At 46.3% G+C, this 26,685-nt stretch overlaps 1 protein-coding gene across 1 annotated transcript in view; it reads right to left on the reverse strand.

The window, feature by feature from the left end:
• Nucleotides 1-26,685, reverse strand: part of snd1 (staphylococcal nuclease and tudor domain containing 1) — a 400,387-nt gene that overhangs the window by 262,420 nt on the left and 111,282 nt on the right. The window contains exons 14-15 of the mRNA XM_083657501.1: nt 24,815-24,887; nt 14,836-14,977 (exon numbers count right to left, since the gene is read on the reverse strand). Of these exons, the coding sequence (XP_083513627.1) occupies nt 14,836-14,977; nt 24,815-24,887 (215 nt within the window). The remainder of the gene's footprint in view (nt 1-14,835; nt 14,978-24,814; nt 24,888-26,685) is intronic.

Raw genomic sequence — 26,685 nt, forward strand, 5'->3', positions numbered from 1 at the left:
GTCTTGGCTACAATCGAGCCAAGACCACCGGAGCCACCTGTTTGTTTCCTGAACAGGTCAGAATCACTTTTATTGCCACAATATGCAAGATTACATACGAGCTACTTGTCTTAGTGTAGGTATGCAGCGCAGCGGTCATCTCAATATTCAGAGATAAAAATAAAATATCTAAAAGACAAAATCACAACATTGCAAGTGCAGTCCAATATATATGATAGACGAATAAGAGGAGTAAGTAGACATGAAATAGGAATTTACAGTCCAAGTTAAATAGGCATTAAATAAGAATTTACAGTTCAAGCGGTGCACAATGTAATTAACAAGAGTAATATAATACAGTAAAAAGTTCTGGTAGGAGTAGTAGCTATAATACTTTAATGTAACGCATGTTGTCCAGCTGCTGTTATTGTAAAGTGACGTATGATTGGGGGGCCTCATGTCAGTGGGGGGATTCAACTGTGTTCAGGGGGTAGTGTGTGTGTGTGTGGGGGGGGGGGGGGGCGGGGAGTTGTTGGAGTGGAGTCCTGAGTAGAGGGGGCTTTCGGGCCTTGTTGATAAGGCTGATGGCAGTTGAGAAGAAGCTGTTCTGTTCTCAGAGGATGATGCGCTGCAGACTGTTCATGTCCTTGACAGCGTACCAGACTGTAATGGAGGAGGTAAGGATGGACAAGTGAGGTGTAGACGTGCACCATCGTTGCCTTTGGCACTTTGATTTCTTCAGCTGCTGCACAAAGTACATCCTCTCTTGTGCTATCTTGCTGCAAGCTCTGATGTTCAGCTCCCATGCATAAACTGCATGTCTTTCCAAGGACTTCATCACACTTTCAGCACCAACGAAAAGCCAATGCCTCTGCGATGTGGATAGGCCTATCTAAGCTTATTATATTGAGCATATCTGAACTATGTTCTGAAGATCTGCTCTCCACAAATACCATTACCTGTGCCCGTCATGCGATAAGTTGAAAGGAAATGGGTGGTTGACTGAAGGGAAGGGGCTTCTGTTTCACACACAGATAAACACCAGAGGGCAGCCACCTTGTTATCACACACATGTCATTTCAAAAACAGCCCATGGTGGAGATGAGTGAATAAAAGACGGAAAGATAACTTTGACAGCTAAGAGAAAGGGGACTAAGATAGGAAGCACATGGAGATTAGCGGGAGGTAGATAATAAGGGTCTGTTTGTGCTGGAAGGCTTTTTCCCCGTATGGAGGAGGGTCTAACCTCAGTAACCAGTGTGCACAGTGACAACATGTACACAACACATGTGTGCACAGTGACAACATGTACACAACACATGTGTGCACAGTGACAACATGTACATAACACATGTGTGCACAGTGACAACATGTACACAACACATGTGTGCACAGTGACAACATGTACACAACACATGTGTGCACAGTGACAACATGTACACAACACCTGTGTGCACAGTGACAACATGTACACAACACATGTGTGCACAGTGACAACATGTACATAACACATGTGTGCACAGTGACAACATGTACACAACACCTGTGTGCACAGTGACAACATGTACATAACACATGTGTGCACAGTGACAACATGTACACAACACCTGTGTGCACAGTGACAACATGTACACAACACCTGTGTGCACAGTGACAACATGTACATAACACATGTGTGCACAGTGACAACATGTACACAACACATGTGTGCACAGTGACAACATGTACATAACACATGTGTGCACAGTGACAACATGTACACAACACATGTGTGCACAGTGACAACATGTACACAACACCTGTGTGCACAGTGACAACATGTACACAACACATGTGTGCACAGTGACAACATGTACATAACACATGTGTGCACAGTGACAACATGTACACAACACCTGTGTGCACAGTGACAACATGTACACAACACATGTGTGCACAGTGACAACATGTACACAACACATGTGTGCACAGTGACAACATGTACATAACACATGTGTGCACAGTGACAACATGTACACAACACATGTGTGCACAGTGACAACATGTACATAACACATGTGTGCACAGTGACAACATGTACACAACACATGTGTGCACAGTGACAACATGTACAAACACCTGTGTGCACAGTGACAACATGTACACAACACATGTGTGCACAGTGACAACATGTACACAACACCTGTGTGCACAGTGACAACATGTACACAACACCTGTGTGCACAGTGACAACATGTACACAACACATGTGTGCACAGTGACAACATGTACACAACACCTGTGTGCACAGTGACAACATGTACACAACACCTGTGTGCACAGTGACAACATGTACACAACACCTGTGTGCACAGTGACAACATGTACACAACACCTGTGTGCACAGTGACAACATGTACATAACACCTGTGTGCACAGTGACAACATGTACACAACACCTGTGTGCAGTGACAACATGTACACAACACCTGTGTGCAGTGACAACATGTACACAACACCTGTGTGCAGTGACAACATGTACACAACACCTGTGTGCAGTGACAACATGTACACAACACCTGTGTGCACAGTGACAACATGTACACAACACCTGTGTGCACAGTAACAACATGTACACAACACCTGTGTGCAGTGACAACATGTACACAACACCTGTGTGCAGTGACAACATGTACACAACACCTGTGTGCAGTGACAACATGTACACAACACCTGTGCACAGTGACAACATGTACACAACACCTGTGCACAGTGACAACATGTACACAACACCTGTGCACAGTGACAACATGTACACAACACCTGTGTGCAGTGACAACATGTACACAACACCTGTGTGCAGTGACAACATGTACACAACACCTGTGTGCACAGTGACAACATGTACACAACACCTGTGTGCAGTGACAACATGTACACAACACCTGTGTGCACATTGACAACATGTACACAGCACCTGTGTGCACAGTGACAACATGTACACAGCACCTGTGTGCACAGTGACAACATGTACACAGCACCTGTGTGCACAGTGACAACATGTACATAACATCTGTGTGCACAGTGACAACATGTACACAACACCTGTGTGCACAGTGACAACATGTACACAACACCTGTGTGCACAGTGACAACATGTACAGTACACAACACATGTGTGCACAGTGACAACATGTACACAGCACCTGTGTGCAGTGACAACATGTACATAACACGTGTGCGCACAGTGACAACATGTACATAATACCTGTGTGCACAGTGACAACATGTACAGTACACAACACATGTGTGCACAGTGACAACATGTACACAGCACCTGTGTGCAGTGACAACATGTACATAACACGTGTGCGCACAGTGACAACATGTACATAATACCTGTGTGCACAGTGACAACATGTACACAACACGTGTGCACAGTGACAACATGTACACAACACATGTGCACAGTGACAACATGTACACAGCACCTGTGTGCACAGTGACAACATGTACACAACACCTGTGTGCACAGTGACAACATGTACACAGCACCTGTGTGCACAGTGACAACATGTACATAACATCTGTGTGCACAGTGACAACATGTACACAACACCTGTGTGCAGTGACAACATGTACACAACACGTGTGCACAGTGACAACATGTACACAACACGTGTGCACAGTGACAACATGTACATAACACCTGTGTGTACAGTGACAACATGTACAGTACACAACACGTGTGCGCACAGTGACAACATGTAGGCTACACAACACCTGTGTGCATAGTGACAACAACATGTACACAACACCTGTGTGCACACAGTGACAACATGTACACAACACCTGTGTGCACAGTGACAACATGTACACAACACCTGTGTGCACAGTGACAACATGTACACAACACCTGTGTGCACAGTGACAACATGTACACAACACCTGTGTGCACAGTGACAACATGTACACAACACCTGCGTACACAGCAAAAATGAAGCTGTGAGCCACCAGAGTAAATATCACAACATTCTATCAGTAAACACTAGGGCTTAATTACTTCCATACTAATGAGTTGAGTATCGAAACATGCCTTGTCATTCGATACCAATTTTCTATACCAAAAAAAGAAAAGCGTCATTGAGCCTATAAGCATGCAACATGCTTGCACACCACGCTCTAACAACGCTGGTGATTGGCTGTCATGTAGAGGCATGCAGGAAAGTCCACTTTAGCCAGAGAGCTTGTTGTGTTGTTGTATTTGAGAGAGGCAGGCACGGCAGGCAGCAGGCGGAAACAATGTGGAAACAATCTAAAGTGTGCCCAATACCGAGTGATGCAATAACACAGTAAAGGCCTATTTGTTTTCTTTGCAGCACTTGGAAATGGAGGAAATTGATGCATCTGGCCGTGAGTTGTAGATCGTTTAATTAACTGATAACATTATGTGCAAGCAATTAATATGTGTGAACATTAATAGCGGTCAGTTATCGCCGATTTTGTATTTTTAGCAACTCATTAACAAACGCTGATGTCATGATAGTTTGTTGAATTTCAATGCGATTCACTTTGTGCCATTAAGGCGATATTGCATGGAAGACTATTGTCTTCCATGCATGAAGTGGAGCCATCTCATCACAGTTTTGACAAGAATAACGTTCTGTTGCAGCAGTGAGCATTAAACACGGATTTGCAACTCTCCATTTTGCACTGAAAACTATTTGCACTGATTTATTTATTTTACATTTATTTCCTTTGTACTCCAATATTTTCTGTAGGGGCTGCAATGGGCTACATGCACAACTCCACTACTTCCTGAAATTAGTACAGCTTCTTTATTTCCTGTCATCACTATTGGATGAACTGATTAATGTCAGGTGTGCTGCAGTCACAACAATGATCAGGCACACCTGATTCATCAGTTCATCCAATAGTGTAGGACAGGAAATAAAGAAGCTGTACTAATTTCAGGAAGTAAAGAAGTTGTGCATGTAGCCTATAAGTTTAGACAACTTCAAGTTGTGTTAAATACAGCAGGTTTAAATTTTGTATGCTGTAAAACTGCTTTCAAATGTAGTTTTATTTTTGTTAAAATTTATTTTTTTTAAACGAAAGTTACGTATGTAACTACGGTTCTATGAATCCCGAATGACCGCCAGAGGCGGTGCTTAAGCACTGAATATTCCCCTTCGCGCATGCGCAGTTCGAGTATTGTATACCAACAATGTCACCTGTGACCCCCTGGATGACCGGACAGAGGTTATATCTTCCGGTGTCATCAGGGATCATTTCCTACAGAAACTTCTCGCGAGCACACGAGGATTCTGAGTGACAGAGCGCTCTGGCGGTCATTCGGGATTCATCGAACCGTAGTTACATACGTAACTTTCGTTCTATTTCATCCCTGCTGACCGCCAGAGGCGGTGCTTAAGCACTGAATGACTTATACCAGCAAAGTCACGAGGAATCCTGAGTACCCACCTCAATGAGTAGAATCAGAGGATTCTGGCACCAGGACCACGCCCAGTGGATGGGGAGTGGCAACATTCACCCGGTAGAACCTGGAGAAAGTGTCTGGTGACGCCCATGAGGCAGCAGCACATATGTCCCCCAGGGATACCCCTCTCAGGGCAGCCCATGATGTGGAGACACTCCTGGTAGAATGGCCCCTCACGCCGGATGGCAGGAGGCGGTTACTCGCCCCATAGGCATAGCTGATAGCGTCCACAATCCAGTGGGACAGACGCTGTTTGGAGAGAGCGCAACCTTTGTTAGGGCCACCATAACAGAGGAAGAGCTGTTCTGACTGTCGAATGCACATGGTAGCTGTAATATAGGCTCTTAGGGCCCGCACTGGGCACAGCAGTTCCCGCTTGTCCCCCCTCTCTCCTGGTGGGGGGTCAAATCGTGCAAGCCGTATTGGCTGGTTGAGGTGTGAGTGCGACAGCACCTTAGGGAGGAATGCTGTGTTTGGCCACAGAGTGACCCCCGAGCCATCTGAGTTCCACCTCAGACATGAGACACTGACAGACAGGGCGTGCAGCTCACTGACCCGCTTTGCTGAGGTAATGGCCAGGAGGAATGCAGTCTTGCATGACACCCACTTTAGCTCCGCCTGTGCCAAGGGCTCAAAGGGAGGCCTGCATAGAGCATCCAGCACCAGGGGAAGATCCCATGCTGGGATTCTCGGGGCTCTTGGAGGATGCAACCTCTGAGCCCCCTTCAGGAAGAGGGACACCAGACTGTGGCTCCCCACTGTGCCATTGTCGACTCTGGCATGTCGACACGATATTGCCGCTACGTACACCTTCAGAGTAGCAGGAGACCGGCCTTTGTCCAGGAGGGACTGCAGGAACTCAAGGACAGTAGGCACAGAACAATGTACTGGGTCCTCGCTCCGACCCATACACCAGTTGTAAAATAGCTTCCATCTGTTGTCGTACTGCAGACGAGTGGATGGCGTTCATTATAGTATGCCTGACAGGGTCTACACAGCTGCTGAGTAGTGGTTCGGGCCCTCCAGCAGCCAAACGCACAGCTGGAGGCGTTGGGGATTGGGATGCCAGATCTGACCTTCCAGTTGGGACAGGAGATCTCTCCTGTCGGGGAGGCGCCATGGAGCGCTGCGACAGAGTCTGTGCAGCAAAGGGAACCATGTCCTCCCTGGCCAGAAGGGGGCCACCAACAGAATCCTGTGCCCCTCCTGAAGAACTCTCTGAAGTACTAGCCGAATCAGAGGAAGCGGTGGGAAGGCATATAGAAGACCCTCTGGCCAAGGATGAGCCAGTGCATCCTGGCCCAGAGGGCTGGTTGTCTCCGCTAAGGAGAACCATAGAGGGCAGTGAGTCGACACCTCTGAGGCGAAGAGGTCCACCTCTGCTCTGCCGAAGCGGCTCCAGACTGTGTGCACCACCTCTGGGTTGAGGCACCACTCCCCCGATGGAGGCTTTTGACGGGTGAGGAAGTCTGCCAAGTGGTTCTGCTCTCCCTGTAGATATATTGCCCGTAGGCTGATCAGGCGGGGGGCCGCCCATGTCAGGAGGTCCCTTGACACTTGCAGCAGCCGTGCAGACTTGGTTCCACCCTGATGGTTTATATGATAGACGGTCGAGGTGTTGTCTGACCGAATGAGGACGTGCCTGCCTCTCAGGTATGGCAGGAAGTTCTTGAGAGCTAGGTGCACTGCTCGCAGCTCCAGCACATTGATGTGTCCGGCGCGGTCTTCCCCAGATCACTGCCCGCGAGCTGTCCTGCTCTGCCACACTGCACCCCATCCTGCGGGGCAGGCATCTGTGGTGACAGTCTCCCTGCGGGACGGGATGGAGCCCATAGGGACCCCCCTTGCCATATAGGCCCCGTCCCTCCACGGGGCTAGGGCGAGGAGACACTGCTGTGCCACTCTGACCTTTCTGTGTCTGTGTCGCTTGGCGTCCAAGCGGAAGCCGTTCAGCCACCTCTGCAGGGGGCGCAGCGACAGCAAGCCCAGCGGAACAACAGCTGCAATGGATGTCAGTTTGCCCAAGAGCCGAAGAAACGTGACATAGGGCAACAGTCTTCCCCTTTGGAACAAGGGAAGAAGGCGTAGGATGTCGTCCACACGGTGTGGGGACGGACAGGCTGTCATAGTAACAGTGTTTAATGCTAACCCAATGAAGGTTGTGGTTTGAGATGGTTCTAGACAACTCTTTTCCATATTTACCTTGAGTCCTAGGTGGGACACGTGGGACAGGAGGCACCCTGTATCTTGGGCCACTTGAGCTCGGGATGGTGCGCAGACCAGCCAGTCGTCTAGGTACGGAAGGACCTTCATGCCCTGAGACTGCAGAGGTGCAAGCGCCGCTGCCACACATCTCGTGAACACCCGTGGGGAGAGAGAGAGCCCGAATGGCAGCACCCTGAACTGCCAGTGGTGGCCTCGATAGGCAAAGCGCAGAAACTGCCGGTGTTGATGGGCAATGGGGACATGAAAATAAGCGTCTTTCAGGTCTATGGATGTGAACCATTCTCCACGGACTACAGTTCGCAGAACGTCTGCCGTGGTCAACATATGGAAGGGCATGACCTTCATGAACTTGTTGAGTCCCCTCAGGTCCAAGACTGGTCGAAACCCGCCAGTCTTTTTCGGCACGAGGAAGTATGTCGAGTAGAACCCCCTGGGGTGCGACAGAGGGTCTACAGCCTTGATGGCGCCCTTGGCCAGGAGGGCAGCCAACTCCTGGTCTAAGGCTATGGCTTTCACCGGGTCGTTTATGATGGTAATTTTGACCCGGCTGGATGTTGGGGGCCGGCGTCGGAATTGAAGCTTGTACCCGTGGGTTAAGGTGGCAACCACCCACGGGTCTGAAGCATGAGCAGCCCAGTACCTGAGCTGCTGATGGAAAAAATATCCGACAGCCGGCCCCGTGGCTTCAATGTCCGCCCCGCCGGCCCCTAGGGGCCCTGAAGGGGGGACGGACAGGATCCGGGGCCCGAGGCCGATTGGAGGGCCGAAAGTCACGGCCCCGCCTCTGCGTGTACTGCTGAGGTTCACGACGGCTACTGATGTGCTCTGGTGGTGGAAAGCGGGCTCGGGGAGCAGCCGAGGGGCCCCTGGGCCTGATGGGCGGAGGCATACGGCGAAGACCTGCCAGCTGCTGCCTGGTCTGCCCAGCCTGGATGGTTCGTTCCAGCGCTTCCTGTGCCGCTGACCCGAACATCTCTCCTGGCTCCACTGGGAGGCTACGGAGAGTCCTCCTCGACGCCTCAGTCAAATTAGACTGTGAAAGCCAGACTTGGCGACGAGTTTGGACCAGGACGGACATCATCCGTCCAATTTCCCTGGACATAAGGCCGAACGCCTCCAGTGACGCATCACAGAAGGCCACGGAGTCAGCATTCACATTGCCCTCCTGTAGTGAAGCAGAGAGGGCGAGCATGAGGTGTGACAGGGAGTTGCCTATACGACCGGCCCGAGCTCCCGCCCCATAAGCCCTTGTGAGAAGGTCGTCAGTCATCCGACACTGGGGTCGGGGGCACCTAGCATCCCTTCGCAGAGCCTCATCGGGGGAAACAATGAGGGATGCGATGGCAGGCTCCATAGCTGGCATGTGATCCAGGCCAACTCTTGCCGTGTCGTGCATGGCTGCCAGGGTTCGACCATCAGCAGAGAGACGGGAGCAAGCTCCAGTGTCCCTCCAACAGGCCTGCAACTCCCTTATGTAGTCCACTGAGTGAGGGACCTCAAAGGCAGTGGAGGCTGGCCTGCGCCTGAAGAAGGCGCTTGCGGGAGCCGATTCCGCCTGCTGCGGTATCTCCATGCTTAGGTGATCTAGCGCCCTGCGCATGACCGTACGCATGGGGCGGTCCTCCGTCTCAGTCAGCGAACTGTGAGCGGAGGAATGGGAGCCCGGCCCTGAGGCCCGGGAGACCCCATCCAATGAGTCTTCCCCATAATCACGAAAGTGAGTCGTAGAAGCTGCCAGGGAGAGTGTATCCTCCTCTGGGGCAAGCACCGGCATTGGAGGAGTGGGCACCTCAGCCTCCTCTGAGAGGACACCAGGCTGGTGAGCCATGAGCATGGACCTCATCTGGGCCAGCTCAGCGGACAGCTGAGCCACCTTTGATGACAGCCCACTGCGGTCAGACTTCGTCTTTTTCTTGGAGGGTCCAACCGCAGCGGCCTCAGCCAGACGCTTAGAGCTCCTACGTTGGCGCGGAGACACTTGGCCCGATGGGGGGATGTCACCTTCGCCCATTGGGTGTTCCAGCTCTGCCAGTCTGACAGCCCTAACTGCCCTAGGCATGTAGCTGCAGTTCATGCATGGATTGTCCGACAGTGCCTCCCTCAGGTGCACAGGACCAAGGCACGCAGGGCAGAGATCATGGCCATCCTCTGGCTGCAGAGGGGCCTCACAGGATGTGCAATAGTGTGCATTATCCATCATGGTGGCACCAGTTAGGAATGCACACCCTTCACAGTTAGTCCAGAGCGCGGACGCAACTGGTCCCTACTGTAGATGCTGTATGCTGGGGGGAGGGAGCGCGTACGCTGCCTATACCAGCAGGCAGCAAAGGCTTATCACACAGTATATATATATACACACAATGTAATTAATTAATATATATATTAATTAATATTACTGTCACTAGCAGTGGTTAGTTACCAAACAAAACAACATCTAAACTCATCCAAAATGAAAACACTACTCACAGCGCTGACGCTATAACGTTAGTGAACAGAATGAGACCATATACTGGGGGGAGGGAGCGCGTACGCTGCCTACACCAGCAGAGGCTTTTTTTTTTTTTTTTTTTTTTTTTTTTTTTAAACCACTCTTACAACGAAAAAACACTCATCATAGCGCTGAAGCTATAACGTTAATCAACAAAATGAGGCCATATGCTGGGAAGAGGGAGCGCGCACGCAGCCTTCCCCAACAGAGGTTTATTCAAGTTACATAACAATAACGATAACCAATAACAACCGGGAAGCGCTAACGCAACCCCCACTTGTAATGCCGGGAGGAGGCTGCGCAACGCAACACTCACCGGCAAGTCTGCAGCAGTAGGTATCGTTGAAGATACAGCTTTGCAAACAATTATGAAGTCACCTCACCTTGTCCGGAGAGGGAAGTGGAAAACACTGCCTTACCGGCGAAAAAACGCCGCAGCGTCCACCTGAACAAAAAATAACTCCTCTCATACGAGGAAGATATTTCCGTCGCAGCTCCTGGAGGGCGAACGTTCGCTGCTCCGACCAACAACGGCCGCGGAACTACTAGCAACGGAATGTACGTTTAATATGAAGTATCTCGTAATGCTTTCAAAAGCACTCTGCGCGCGAGAAGTTGAAAAGGAAATGATCCCTGATGACACCGGAAGATATAACCTCTGTCCGGTCATCCAGGGGGTCACAGGTGACATTGTTGGTATACAATACTCGAACTGCGCATGCGCGAAGGGGAATATTCAGTGCTTAAGCACCGCCTCTGGCGGTCAGCAGGGATGAAATAGAACTGGTATCAAAAAAAGTATCGTTGAGGAACCGGTATCCAAGTCAAGGTATCATATCGATAAATTCTGTATCGAATTTTTTTTTATCAATATCCAGCCCTAGTAAACACACAGACAAATGAACAAGAACACACACACACAATCTACCTTGTGAGATGGTAAGGTAAAGTAGACAACCAGGGGGCGTCTGGGTACTGCAGTGGTAGATTCCATGCCTAACAACATGAGGGTCGTGGGTTCAAAAGTTGGGCGGTCGGGCGCCTGTTTGGGGGGAGGGGAACTGGGGCATAGGGTGATCCTCCCTCGTTGTCAGGTAAAAAGAAGCAGCTGGCAACTGCACATGTATCAGAGGAGGCATGTGCTACAACTCTCCTCAGATCGTACAGTTGAGGTGCAAAAGGTACAATTGAGGAGAAAACGGGTACAAATTTCAGGAAGAAAAAAGAAAAGAAAAAAGAAGACAACCAGGGAGACACCGAGGCGAGGGAGCAGTTGAGGCCTCTAATTTTAGCAGAAGCAGTTAAGATACACAAAATAAGACAGGGATCATTTTTATCAATCAGGGCTAATCCTTCCTAATGTGAGTATTAAAGACAACACGCGCGCCGTGTCATTTCCAACAGCTAAACCTTTTCTACCGGGGAGGATCTTAATCAAATCCGCTTCGGGGCTATCTGCCATAACGTGCTTATTGTGATTTGCTAATAACCTTTGATTTAATAAAATCATTCCAAAGTGAGACAGACGGCGCAAGCACGCTCGCACACACAAATTTGACATTATCCTCTTGAACACACAAAGTAACATTTGCGAGTGTGTCTGTATGTGTGTGTGTGTGTGTGTGTGTGTGTGTGTGTGTGTGTGTGTGTGTGTGTGTGTGTGTGTGCGCGTGCGTGTGTGTGTGCTGAGTGCTCATATCCATGCATAATTCCCCTCGAGGGATAATGTCAAACACCAACCAGTATTAATAAATGCCTATATGGCTCTATGCAGATTGCTTATTGGCGGGGTCATGTCAAAGCATCTTACAGAGGGCAGTAGACAAAAAAAGATTCATTACAAAAAACATTGGCGGTATGCGAAGACAATCACAAGCAAATTACCAAATTAATTAATGCATCCACATTTCGGCCACACATAATTAATCTGAATCTGAATGCTTGTCAGAAATACACGATGTTTGTCCTACTGGAAAATGGAGAGGCATTGTAGGGCTGGTAAATGACTAGTGAATGGAGATGGATCAAAATGGTTATTTTTTTTATTGCGACAATAACAGAGGAGCATCATCCGTTCTGGAAGGGATAAGCATCCTGCCATCGTCATGATCCGGGCGGACGTGCAAATCACAGTTGGCTGCCAAAGATACAGCCTCACTGTTTCAGCCTCAATGTTTTTTTTATTGTTAGCGTAAACTGTCAAAACCAAGTCGAAAAGCTGAAATAAAGGAGGAGCCCCGCTACCAACGGTTAGCCTTTGTTCACACCATAGGCAGAACTGAAGCTTGAGGCAGGCTCAAGCTGAACTGACGCTTAACCGTTCACACCAGGAGCAGTCTCTTTTCCCCAGTGCCTTGCTCGGTGCGCCTTGAACCCGCCCATAACTCTCATTGAATTCATGCCTGGCAGCTTCAAGCTTCAAGCTTCACACGTCACGCCTGGAAAATAGGACTGAATCCTGAACGATCGCTTCAGCGCGGCTTCAGCGTGGCGTGGCGTGTGGCTGGTGTGAACGGTCTCACCTGTTAAAAAGGACGACGAAATGAAACTGCGTGGCTTCAGCGTGACTTTGACGTATGGTGTGAACAGCCACTTAAGTTGTTTCTAAACATGCAGTGAACTCCTCCTCTTAACCACACCTTAGTCAAATGGGCTGCATGTTTAGAATAGAGCTGCCACGATTAATCGATTGACAGAAAATTAATCAACAACTATTTTGATAATCGATTAATCATTTTGAGTAAAATTTTAAGAGAAAAGGTCTAAAATTCCAGCTTCTTAAAGCCCCAATCAGTAACTTTTTCCCCTTAATATAACAGCTTTTTAGTCATTGAGGATGGTAGAGTGACTTGTAACAGGGAGAATGTCACCTCTATTGGTCACACACCGCCCTCCAAAGGCCTCTCCTGGGACTAAGCAGTTTGGTGCCTGCGTCCCGGAGGCAAGATGCGCGCATGCGCTGTATAGCGGGAGTGTTGTGTTCCTGGAAAACAAGGAAGTAACTCGATGCGGATTTGCTACGAAAATGACGTTTCAGGTAACTATGGATTATTATTTCATCACGTGGTGAGCACCCGATGTCACAACATAGAGCTTTCTGTCGCTGTGTTTTGTTGACTTTGAACAGCGATATCGATATCGATACTATTGCACCCAGAGGGTGCAGTTTCTCCAATAGCGAAACTTGGAAAAGTTGCTGAATGGGGCTTTAAATGTGAATATTTTCTGGTTTATTTACTCCTGTATGACTGTAAACTGATATTATCTTTGAGTTGTGGACAAAACAAGACATTTGAGGGTGTCCTCTTGGACTTTGGGAAACACTGATCGTCATTTGCTACCATTTTCTGACATTTTATAGACCAAACAACTAATCGATTAATCGAGAAAATAATCGACAGATTCATCGATTATGAAAATAATCGTTAGTGGCAGCCCTAGTTTAGAACCAATTCTCCATTTTGAGTGCACTCCCGCGACTGCAGAGCATATACTGTACCACCCAGGCCCGAGTCCAACCTCGGCATCGCTGGTCCTGCGGCTCTAGTTTTCAAGCTGCGCATGCCCAATGCCAACACACGTTTTAAGCTGCATTGTTTTCTCATCAAGGCAATGTCAAGGAAATATTGGCTCATTTTTGTGTCCGCAAATGCAGATAGGAGCGTGCATGTTGTCTGTGTTTATGAGTCCCAAGCTTGCCCAGAATGACGTGCCGAACAAATAGGCTATAGGCAGTGGCAGCACTGTGCCCCAAACCACGGAGCTTCTCCCTCATGTTTAGAAAGTGATATTACAGTAAACAGACGGCTCCTCCCCTAGTACATTTTTTTTCTCCAAAAGACTAAAATAATGGATGGATTTCTTTCCTATTTATGATGTGTCCTCTGAGTCCGAGTATTGCACACCAGGTACTAGAGTGACAAGCCATAAAGAAGGGATTCAGGACAGGAAGCCTAAACCGACTAAGGTACAATTTAGGATTCTGTGCACTTACTCTCACCAAGTGGATCAGACTGAGACCACTTCACGTTTTCACATTCTGACCTTCTCAGATACTTTTTGAAGCAGCGGAGAGAGGGAATACAAAGAGGATGGAACAGAGTGTTTTGGGGTTTGGCCAAAAAAAATCTATTACTGGGTTCAGGCAGGCTTAAAGCTCTGACTATACGTACCTGCCCATATACCCTCCATGTAACTGGACGCACAACAGTGGCCAGGTGGTCCATATGAAGGTACGACAGAAAGCAGATGGATAAAGAGATCTATATGAAAACTGGCAGAGAGCCAGAGTCCAGGAGGGGAAGGGGGTACGGTCAAAGGTGACAGACGCTTCATGCCAACCCCTGTGGTGTGAGTGAGCGGGGGGGTTGGCAGTAGAGTCTGCCTGCCTCCCTAACGGCTCTAGGACTGAAAGTCTGTCAGAAAACACATAGCTATGCTGCTGAGAGGTGGAGAGGGCCTTGACCTCTCGCCCCCAAGCTGGTAGGGGGTCAGTTGTAACTGTGCTGCTGCAACACACGCACTTTGAATATATCCCTCATCCATCACTCAAGGATATTCCAGTGGACATTCAGAGCGCCTCAACAGACAAAGGGGCGGGTCCACTGCAGGACACCCGAGGAAATGAGCTCAGAAAGCAGGCAGGGGGGAGGGGGCTACCCACCGGCGAGGAGGAAGGTGATGAGGCAGGTCTCTTTGGGCATGTAGAGCTTGAGGCGGGAGCCGCTGAAGACGTATTCTACCACCGCTTCTGAACGGCCCGCTCTCTGGAGGAAAGGCAGGAACTGCTTGGCCTTCTGTGTCTCCTGACGGGGAGAGAGAGGCGGAAGGAGAGAGAGAGACACAGAGAGAAAAGGAGAGAGGGGTGAGGTTAGGTCAGCACCAAGCAAATACAATTCCTCTAAGTTATAGTTATCATTTATTGAAGGGAAATCGACTCTGACCCAGAATGCACTGAAGTGTTTGTTCCTATGCTCGTCCTATGGTCAGTTCGTTCAATATTTATGAACACAAATAATTGTCTCCCAGAGCTATAAAGCAAAGAACCCAACTTTAATCGATGATGTCATCGGGAGACTTTCTGGACTCAAGTCTCGTTTTTTGAACAAGGTTTATTTCATATTACTGTAATGCTGACAGTGCTGAGATAGAAAAAAATATGCAGAAGTCTCACAAAATCCCCCTGGATACAGCATCTAGAAAAAAATAGGTCCCTAATTCACTGTCTATGAATGATACAGATATCTTATCAGCAGCCAAATAGAAACCAAACCAAAGTAGACGTTGGTATATTGACAAAGGGAAGGAATCTGTTGGCTTTTCCCAGACATCTTCCGATCTTGGTCCGGCCTAATGAAGTCAGCTGTGTGGCTTTGTGGCACGTCTGGAACCCCATGCAATCAAAAATCATTCTCTCCCTCTCTGCCTCCATCTCTGTGTCCGAGGATGACTGGCTTTTTGCGAGCCCGGGCCAAAGTTACAAGCAGAACTAAACCATGTGTATTCAGCTGGTGAATCGGTGGCAAGGGAGATTCATAAATGATACAAAAATAATGGTAATAAAAAAAACATGCCTACTTGAGGCATGATACCAGTGAGTCATGGAGCCAGAGAATTAAAAACATGGTATACAGAGAGAGGACAATGATACTGTAGTGTCTATGGCAGTTTGGCCATGGGAGTAGGAGTGAAGGGTGGGGGTGATGGAGAGATTAGAGGGGAGCGAGGACGGTGCTGAGTAATATACTGCTCAAACAACAAAGAAACATCAGTCCTCCAAACAGATGAGCACATTTTGTGGATGTGTGGATCTTTTTTTTTTTGTCATGCTCGTGTGACATTCAATGAGTGGGCTGAATCCAGACTTCATGAAAGTTTCCTTTCAAACCATCTGTCTCAAAACGAGAAATAACTTGCGGTATGCCTCCGCCAACAAGTCAAGTTGCAGTTTATATGAAATAAATGTTCACAAAGTGTTTTTTGAAGTATGCCTGTGTGATTCTGCTCCTCTCGGGTCACAATTTCCCGGCAAATCTGGCAGATGTGACGTTCTTTTTTTTTAAACAAGGTTTATTTTCAATTTTGAAAGTAAAAGCAAGGCATTCCAAGAGAACATGAACTGAAGAGTGGGCTCATAGCTCCAGTATCCCTCCCATTCATCCCCCTCCCACCTCACAAACCCATAAAAATAAAAAAACGGGGATGTGACGTTCTGCGCGTTCACGAGCCTGCCTCTTGTACTGGCTCCAGCTGGAAATACAACACCGAAGAAGAAGGCTAACAGGCTAACGTTACGTTCACTATATTTATCTAGTGAAGCCCGTCTGGCCAGACAGCAGCAATGTGACCAACGTCGGGGGGACACTAGAATCGAGGCTGTGTTTTCGGTTCATGGAGGGACTGGGACCTTGTTGCTTGTACTGTAGCTGTTGTAATGTGGTTTTGGCCGGGTATAGATAATGTTAGCTGCTTGCTAATGCAGAGCTAATGGATTTACCACCCTGGTCAGAAGCTCCGCTAATAACATTACCATCTTGTGTATAATGCAACAGTTGTAAATATGCCTAACGTTACTACCGTTATGTTTATGGTCATGGAACATTGTTTGACTGACGGCAGTTAGGGGGCACGGTGGCTCAGTGGTAGAGCTGTCGCCTCACAGTCAGAAGGTCCTGAGTTCGATTCGCGCCTGGGACACTGTGGGCGCTGTGGTTGTGTTCCCCCCCATATCTTCAGTGCCTACTGCCCGGGTGGGGTATCTCGTCGTAAGGGCCTTTCTCTCTGTGTGGAGTTTGCATGTTCTCCCCGTGCTCCCCCAGGGGGTTCCTCCGTATATAACCCCCCCACTAAAAACATGCAGAAGATCAGATCGTCATCGTCATCCGACCAGTGACGACAACACCCGAAGTTGGTCCCCGGGCGCTGTACGAGAAAGCGACCACTGCTCCTGGCCTGCCCCCCGGAGGAAAGGACATGCCTGGATGGGTTAAATGCAGAGGACACTTTTCACAGGCCACCGTCAGCATGAGTGTGTTGTGGCCGCATGCATGTATTGTGGTGTTCGTGTGACAATAAAAGACGGGGCTTGTCCCGTTACGAGAGAGAGAGAGTTAGCTGCTGTGAGGCTGGCTATTATAACGTTAGCTTGATGCTTAGCACGGCTAACTAATATAGATAATCAATTACCACCCAGCCCTAATGTCGAAGTTTCTTAATTTTCCTTTCTCTGTATGTCCTAAGGAATGTTTGTTGGGCTTAAAAACAGGCAATAATAACGTTTCTGTCGACCGACTCTGGACACTGGCTTGTTTAACCACTAAGAGACTAATTATTTTAAATTGGAAGGAACGTAAACCAACCTGCTTCTCCAGGGACTCATGGTTGGAGGAATACTTGGACTTATTAAATATGGAGCGTGCAGCCTGTTTGTTAAAGGACTTTGATAAGGGTTTAGAGGACGACCACTGGGATATTGTTCGCAAGTTCCTAACTTGATTCTTTCTTTTTTGTGTTATTCTGCTCTGTATCTTTTTTCATTATAATGTCCTTTACTGGTAATGAATCCCATGTCTAATATCTGTGGCATCTTTGTTGTACAAATACCATTGTATAATATGACGGGCTCAGGTTGACACCCCTGCATCACCCCCCCCCCCCCCCCCTTATCCCAACCACTATCCTTTTTATTTTATTTTTTGTTATTTAGTTTCAGTTTTAGTTTTTATTGTCTTGTCCTGTAATGTTTTTTCCTTTCGGTTATTGTCTTTGTTATGTTTAAGAATGGCAAATAAAAAACTTAAATGATAAAAAAAAATTACCACCCAGCTCCACTAATAACATTACCGTCTTGTGTGGATAATAGGGCTGGGTATCGCCACTGACTTCCCGATACGATACGATTCCGATACACAAGGTCGCAAGTCGATATGATTTCCGATACGATACGATTCGATATCGATATTTTAGTTACAATAGCAGTTTTGCTTTGATAATGGAAGAGATTCTCAAATAACTAATGCTGTAAATTGTACAAGGAACCCTCTAACCTGGTGCATTATTAAAAAATATTAATATTTACATTAAGAATTGACCATAAAGCAAGTAGTTACATCATGTAATTATTTTTTATTTAAACATGACCAACATTGTCATTCAACATCTTATCTTTCTTTACAGTCTTCTGTCTCTTTCTTTACAGTCTTCTGTGAGAAGCCAAACAAATTTAGATTTCCACTATACAACAGAATCATTGAACAGCAGCATGTTGTAAACAGTGTATAAAGTATAAATGCTTTGTAAATAAAATTAAATAAAATTAAATACAGCTCATGAACATTTCCAGTTCACAAACATTATAGTGCAAACAGATTTGAGGTCTGTACATCTGGCTCATGGTGCATGCACAATGCACATGTAGCCTACAGTATTTATGTTTTTGTTTCAACTACAAACATAAATAAACGTCAACTTGAAACTATGTTTTAACTACCACACACAGCCTATAATATTATAGCCTATGTTTATTAAAATAAAAATAAATAAAAAAGTTTTGTAAAATGCATTTTAAAAGATCGATACTGGGATTTATGTATCGATGTTACTTCACATGAATATTGATTCAATATCGATATATCGATTTTTTTAACCCAGCCCTAGTGGATAATGAATGTAACAGTCATAAATATGCCTAACATTACTGTTATGCTTATGGAACAGTGTTTGACTGTTCAGTTTGGTGGGGTCCAGCTCACATCAACCCTCCCTCCCTCCCCCTCATGGTGACCGATTCCCCCACCCCCGTTCCTTCCACAGATCTCTCAAGCAAATTCTGAATGATGACGCGCTCCGCAATGTCTCTATACCAAAAAGGAAATGTTGAAAGGAAAATGATCCGTATCCATAACTAGTTTAATTCAATATTATTGTCTTTCAGTGTCATTTGTCTTTCAGCGGAATAATTTTGTGATTATGTGATGATTTTGGGATATCGTGGACATAATTATGCCGTCTAAATTATATAAATATTTCAGTTACACCTTTGGTTCAATGGATCAACTGGTTCAACTTTAATTTGATTATTTAATGTGTGATTTTGCCATAAGTGATAAAAATAGATAAAAACACCTGGACGCCACCCAGCTTAGGCAAAAATACGCCTTTGTGTGGCAAACAGAAACAAACTTGGAGATTTGCTTTGCAGTCGTCCTCTCTCTCACACGCGTATATACAAAACTGCATTGTGTGGGCTGTGAAGTCTAACTTGGTGCAGAAGAAAGGAGGAGCGCTGCGAGAGAGGAGAGGACCTCATTATGCAACCTTACAGGTATGATGGGGTGAGTCAGAGATGGAGATGGAGTGAGAGATAACCTAAGTGCTATATCCACTCTCCTCCCACCACCTCTGTTCACCTCCTACCTACACTCTACGTTTATAAACCTATCTCTGCTCTATTTCTGACTGCATCCCACTCACTGTATAAATCCTTTCAGCCAACCTTTAGCAGTGAGCTAAAAGATGTTGATGCACTTCAGTGAGCGTGTGCTTGTGTGTGTGTACAGTATGTGCACGTGTGCATCTGTGTGTGGGTGTGTATCACAGAGGGGAAGAAAGAAAAGAGAGGGAAGTGTGTGGGGGGGTGGGAGGAGATGTTGCTATTTTTGGTCCTTTTATTAGAATGCTCATTACATTAGTTTAGTGTGCGCGCGCAGACACACGCACACCTGACTGGCAGCATTCCTGGACTGACTTGAGTGGTGTGTGAAGCCTGTGTGTGTTTGTGGAGACTGACAGGGATGTTAAGAGTGGGGTGGAGTTGCGGCCTTAAACTACGGTGTTGACCTGAACCACAGCCAACTGACAAGGACAAGTCAACCTGCAAAGCGGAGGGGGGCTTCACGGCACCGCGGTGTGTGTGTGTGTGTGTGTGTGTGTGTGCAGGGGGGGTGGGGGGTGGTGCGGCTTGTGTGTGTGTCCATACACACACAAGCACTACACAACACTATCATACTGAAATGGAAATAAGCTTATCTGCTTTATTGGGTTATCTTTGATAGTTTAAGATTAAGTTTAGATTAGATTAACTTTATTAATCCCCAGGGGGGAAATTGCGTTGGTCACGTGCGCATAGAGAGAAGGGGAAAAAACTGATAGCACATGTACAGAAGACAGATCACACAGTCCAATAAAAACTAGAATGACTGCACCCCGGATATATGCCTCCGCCAACAAGTGAGCAGTCGACATGCATGTCTGTCCAGACTTTGACGTTTGAGCCAAATGTGAAGAAATTGTGTCAGGGCGTTCCTGAGATATCACGTTAACGAGCATGAAACATGCAGTCGTGATGTGACAGTAACCTTAAACTTGGACCACCAAAAAATCTAATCAGTTCATCCTCGAGTCCAAATGGATGTTTGAGGAAAATTGGATGAAATTCCGTCAAGGCGTTCCTGAGATATCGCGTTAACGAACATCGGACGGACAACCCCAATCCATAATGCCTCCGGCCTGGCTATCGCCAGCGGAGGCATAAAAATGAATAGGATAAGCAATGCATTCGAAGAAAATACAAATATTGCTCAGGAACCAGCCAGGAAAATGGTAAAAGAGAAAAACTTTTTACAAGGATGTAGGCTTTTAGAATGCAAGCCGATACAGCAATAGAAAAACTAGTCCTCATAACATAAAAACAAGGCCAATGAATACCCAACAGATAGGCTACAATATAATACCCAACACATAGGCTACAATATAATACCCAACACATAGGCTACAATATAAGGCACCAGTGTTCAAATCAAATCCCATTCACCTAACATACATGTATTTGACAGGAGTATTAACCCTAACATACATGTCTTTGACAGTGGGAGGCAACAGTGCTAACCACTGAGCCACCGTGCCGTCCTATATATTTTGCAAACCCTGCCCCTTAGTTACCAAATAGTCAAGTCAATCAATTATTCCCCCTGCAATTACTCCCCCAGATCATTCCTGGACACGAGCATGTGCTCCTAGTCATCGGGATAAGATGCTCCTAGTCATTTAGACAGTTAAGGGGGTTTTATAAGTATAAGATGCTCCTAGTCATTTAGACAGTTAAGTAAGGGGATTGTATAAGTATAAGATGCTCCTAGTCATTTAGACAGTTAAGTAAGGGGCTTTTATAAGTATAAGATGCTCCTAGTCATTTAGACAGTTAAGGGGGTTTATAAGTATAAGATGCTCCTAGTCATTTAGACAGTTAAGTAAGGGGCTTTTATAAGTCTAAGATGCTCCTAGTCATTTAGACAGTTAAGTAAGGGGCTTTTATAAGTATAAGATGCTTCTAGTCATTTAGACAGTTAAGTAAGGGGTTTATAAGGATATGATGCTCCTAGTCATTTAGACGGTTAAGTAAGGGGTTTTTATAAGTATAAGATGCTCCTAGTCCTTTAGACAGTTAAGTAAGGGGCTTTTATAAGTATAAGATGCTCCTAGTCATTTAGACAATTAAGTAAGGGGCTTTTATAAGTATAAGATGCTCCTAGTAATTTAGACAGTTAAGTAAGGGGTTTATAAGGATAAGATGCTCCTAGTCATTTAGACAGTTAAGTAAGGGGGTTTATAGGGATAAGATGCTCCTAGTCATTTAGACAGTTAAATAAGGGGGTTTATAGGGATCAGATGCACTACAGCTGCTGATGAAAAAGTGCAGGCCTGCACAGTCAGCACATCAATTCCCTGCCATAATTAATTTCACAGGGTTCGGTAATTTATCTGTCCTGCTGACACATAAAGACGTTGGGAGGTGACAAAGACGACTCTGTGGAAATGAACAGCTCATCTCCGTCTGAAAGCAGCTTTTAGCCCCGACCGGTGTCAAGAGCTTGAGTAACTTTGCAAAAAGGCTCTCTGTTATCTGCAATCCTATGCTATACAGACAGTTGGTGACAAATTCGACAACAGACTACAGTGCTCAAGACATGACTAACAGATCTGGATTGTGTTCTGATTCGAGACGGGACTTAGAGGCATAAGAAAGCTTGATTAATTTCAGCAAATGTCTTTTTGTGTGCTCAAATGGAGCGAGAGAGACAGTCAATGGGATGCTAATGTTCCTGAAGTCCAATTCTGAGTGGATAAGAGCGAGCGGGCTCAACAAAAAGTATCATTGATGGCTTATCGATAAGTATAATTGAAATACATGAGAGCATCCCAGTGATGGAGTAAAGACAGCCGGCTAGAGCTGTTCAATCAGTTATTTGTATGGTTTTTAATGCATTTCATGTTATGGGATCAGGCAAAAAAAGGTTGCCATGGTCAGAGTGATGGCATGGTGGGCAACAAAGGGCTGGAGCCCGACCGATATATCGGTCCACTGATATTATCGGCCGATAACCGATATATCGGTATCGGCCGATATGTTGGCTGATATTAGTTATAGTTATACAGCATGTTGTGTATATTAAAAAAAAATTCTTAACTCAAGTTACATTTTATATTTGTTCTATTTGTGCTTTTCTATTTGTAATTATTTATCATTATTAAATGCCCAGTGAAGTTTACCGTTTCATTGCATTGATTTTTGGACAATAAAGTTGATTGATAAGCTGTAAAATATCCTCCCTACATTACATATTTCAAGTCATGTCAATTCATATCTTTGTCAAGTGTTTGATATTTGAGGGATCATTGCAAAAAAAGTGTGTAATATAATGTGTACATATAATATAAGAATATCGGCCGATATATCGATATCGGAATTCTTTTACTCCCTAATTCCGGTATCGGCATCAAAAATCCAGTATCGTCGGGCTCTACAAAGGGCACTCAGTTTGTTGTTATATGCCGATGATATGTAGTTCTGAATATGAAAAGGAGTGTGCAAGTTGTGTGGAATTTGCAGGTAATAGTTAAAAGTCCTAATTTTCACAGTAACAGAAGTGAGGTCTCCAGACCAAATTTCAAGCAGAAGGCCACACATGCATAACCTGATCACCCCATGACGTCAGTCAAGTCTAGTATGATGTGGTCAGTCAAAGTCCAAGTATGACGTCTGCAATGACGTCAGATATGACGTCAGTTAATTCTCATATATATATAGCAAGGGTTCTACGTCACCTCTCTCTCTCTGGCCGATCATAGCAGCAGCTAGCTTCACGGCAGTCCATCTCCCCTGAAGCCGTCCTCCGAAGCGTTGTTTTGCCCCACCCACCTCCCCAGTCCGCCACCAATGAGTCTCGACTCCTGATCCCCCACGGGGGGGGGGGGGGGGGGGGGGGATCTCCTAGCCTATGCAGATGCCCTCCTCTTACCTCAAGAGGAGCGCCACTGGCCAATGGAGTCATGCGCCAAAGTATTTGCCATGCATGCCGATTGCTAAATAAAGTTTGTTAAATCCTACCAACTGGCCTCTCATGATTGAACTTTTACTTTCTTCCATTTATTAGATGCTGCTTGATCAAGATGAGAGCTGATTTGCAGAAAATTATTTTCTTAAGTGCTGCAAGCTGGGGATGAAGTGTGATAGCACACAGGTGGAGTCGTGAAGTATCTCCCCCCGTAACTGACTGACCTGAATTTGCCTCGAGTGCTGTGGGAGTAATACATTAAAAATAAGACGGCAACAGCTACTGTACAGCAGCTACTGAGCTACAATGACAGTTACAGTGGCAGAAGTTCATGCCATTATCGGCGCACATTTCAGTTGCTCATACTTCCCACTGCTCTGCTCTCAATGTCAGCCAACGCACACTAATCTTACCCAGCCGTTTAGTGTGACAACTCTGACAGCTATGATAGTGCAGTATACAGTGGGTTGATATCCAGATTGCACTATATGGTTCAAAAGGCACCGATTGCATCTGTTGTGCTTGGTAGAGAGGGGGGGGGGCAGGGATGCAGTCAGGAACAGACGGGCAAAAAGAAGCTGAACATTTGATGGGGGGAAAATACATATCACATGGCTGATTTTCACAGAAGAGACCAAGGAATGAGCTGAAGACTAGATAATGCAGGTCAGCTTTAAAGCCATTTCCCCGGGTTGTATGAGCACAAACACATGCTTCAGAACGCTTCCGTCGCCAGTTAATGGTGGCTGAGACACTTTATGGGGCCCTGCGCTGAAGCTAATCTTCATTTGGTGAGCACTCCCAATCAGGCTTCATTAGCCCAATGATGCCTCTATCAAGCCCCTGGGCACACGTAAACAAGTTAGGCCCGAGCACCACTGATGCTTTTATTAATGACGCTGATTATTTTACAGGCAGGCCGCTTCATTGCTTTAATATGAGGGAGACGGCCATGAAAGGGGAGGGAAGTGTGTATGGGGGGGGGGGGTCACAGATTGTCTGGGGAGAATTACTGTGTGATGGAATAAGTCAGTGGTGTTTTGGTGTTGAGGGCCAGATGCAACATTGAGAGTCATGGGTGTGTGTGTGTGTGTGTGTGTGTGTGTGTGTGTGTGTGTGTGTGTGTGTGTGTGTGTGTGTGTGTGTGTGTGTGTGTGTCATGGGTGTGCTGTGCAAATTAATTCACAGTTAAAAAATATTAAATATAATCAGCGCATGCAGGGAGATGCTTATCCCATAACCCATCACGTTATCAAACACTTTTGTATTCCTTGGTGAAGGATATATCGTGCAGCACAAACAGATGCTTACCCCGGAGATATCAGCCACTCTGTGGATGGGAACTTCCTTCTTGCTGTGCAGCCCTTTTCCATTCTTGATGGCCCTGCAGTCAATCAGAACACACATGTCACCACACGGCTCAAGCACCATCATAATAGCACACGAAAGCATAAGGCCGGCCGGCCCGCGGGCTTAGCTGGCCCGGAGAGATGGGGAGCTCTTCACGTAATCGCCACGATACAAAGAGGGGGACATTCCGGCTCGTGAAGCGGGATAGGGTTTCAAACCGGTTTCCCTTCGCTTAACTGCTATTACGGCTCAACTGGAAGCGCTGGAGGGGGGATTTTCCCATGCGACTAATCTATAGGCTTGAAATGAAAAGTGGAAATGGGGGTGGGATAAATGTGGCCAGGAACAGAGGGATGGAGCACTGTAATGGGGAAATGGAGGGATGCTTTCTTTAGAGTGGGCCTGGGGGGGTTTAGTGATGACTGGCGCTGGTGATCGCCGCTGAAGAAAAGCCTTAGGGCTGACTGAGACGAAGATGACCACTGTGGCTGTGCAGGGTCATGTCATATCATCACTAGGTCACTGGGATGTACCGGTAGTCTGCACCCTCCAAGATAGTGTGTGTGTGTGTGCATATATGTGTGTGTGTGTGTGTGTGTGTTTCTATCTATCTATCTATCTATATAATATATCTATCTATCCATCTATCTATATATATATATATTAGGGCTGCACGATATGAGGAAAAGCTGCGATGTGCGATAACACTGTTCAATATTGCGATGACGATATGACCTGCGATAAATAAAAAAGGGCTATAAACAAAAATATTAATGGGTAGGGGTGCTCCAATCCGGCTAAGCCACGATCCGATCCGATTCTGATTCCTGGGGTCACGATCCGATTCCAGAATTGATTCTCGATTCCAACGATTCTCGATTCCAGAATCTAGAATCGATTCTCAATTATGTAGTTTTATATTGCAATAACACACAAACGTAAATCTAAGACAAAAAATGACAAATGTATTAATGCTGAACTTCAAATTCAACTTCTGAAGTATTACAGTGAGGGCCTAAATTCATTTTGCAATATGAGTGTGTTAATTTAAGCATACGTATCAGTAAGTGGCATGGGATTCTCAAAGCCTGTGTTGAGGGTCATACGAACAAAAATGCACTCTTGAAGCTAAAAGAAATCCAAAACTTAAGTTAAGTTAATTATTTACATTTTTACTTCAATGTAGAACAGTCATTTCTTACACATGAGATTACTTTTAGCCTTTTAGTCATAACGATTATTGAAAGATATTCCATATTCGAGATTGAAATGTTATAACAGAAGTGGAGTATTGGCCAGAATTACATGAACATTTGGACACTTATTCAGCCGGTATCTTGCATGTTGCGTTGAGGTGCACTGTAAAAAAAAAAAAAAAACGTGAGGTCTCCAGACCATATTTCAAGCAGAAGGCCACTCATGCATAATCCGATCATCCCCTGACGTCAGTCAAGTTCTAGCATAACGTGGTCATTCAAAGCCCTAGCATGACGCCTGCTATGACGTCAAATATGACGTCAGATAATCCTCATATATATAGCAAGGGTTCTACGTCACCTCTCTCTCTCTGGCCGATCATAGCAGCAGCTAGCTCTCAGCAGTCCATCTCCCTTGAGCCGTCCTCCGAAGCGTTGTTTTGCCCCACCCACCTCCCCAGTCCGCCACCAACGAGTCCTGACTCCTGATCCCCCACGGTGGGGGGATCTCCTAGCCTATGCAGGCGCCCTCCTCTTGCCTCAAGAGCAGCGCCACTGGCCAATGGAGTCATGCGCCAAAACAACGCTTCGGAGGGCGGCTTCAAGGGAAATGGACTGCTGAGAGCTAGCTGCTGC

The sequence above is a fragment of the Poromitra crassiceps genome (assembly GCF_964638095.1).
Source record: "Poromitra crassiceps genome assembly, chromosome: 2".
NCBI classification, from domain to species: domain Eukaryota; kingdom Metazoa; phylum Chordata; class Actinopteri; order Beryciformes; family Melamphaidae; genus Poromitra; species Poromitra crassiceps.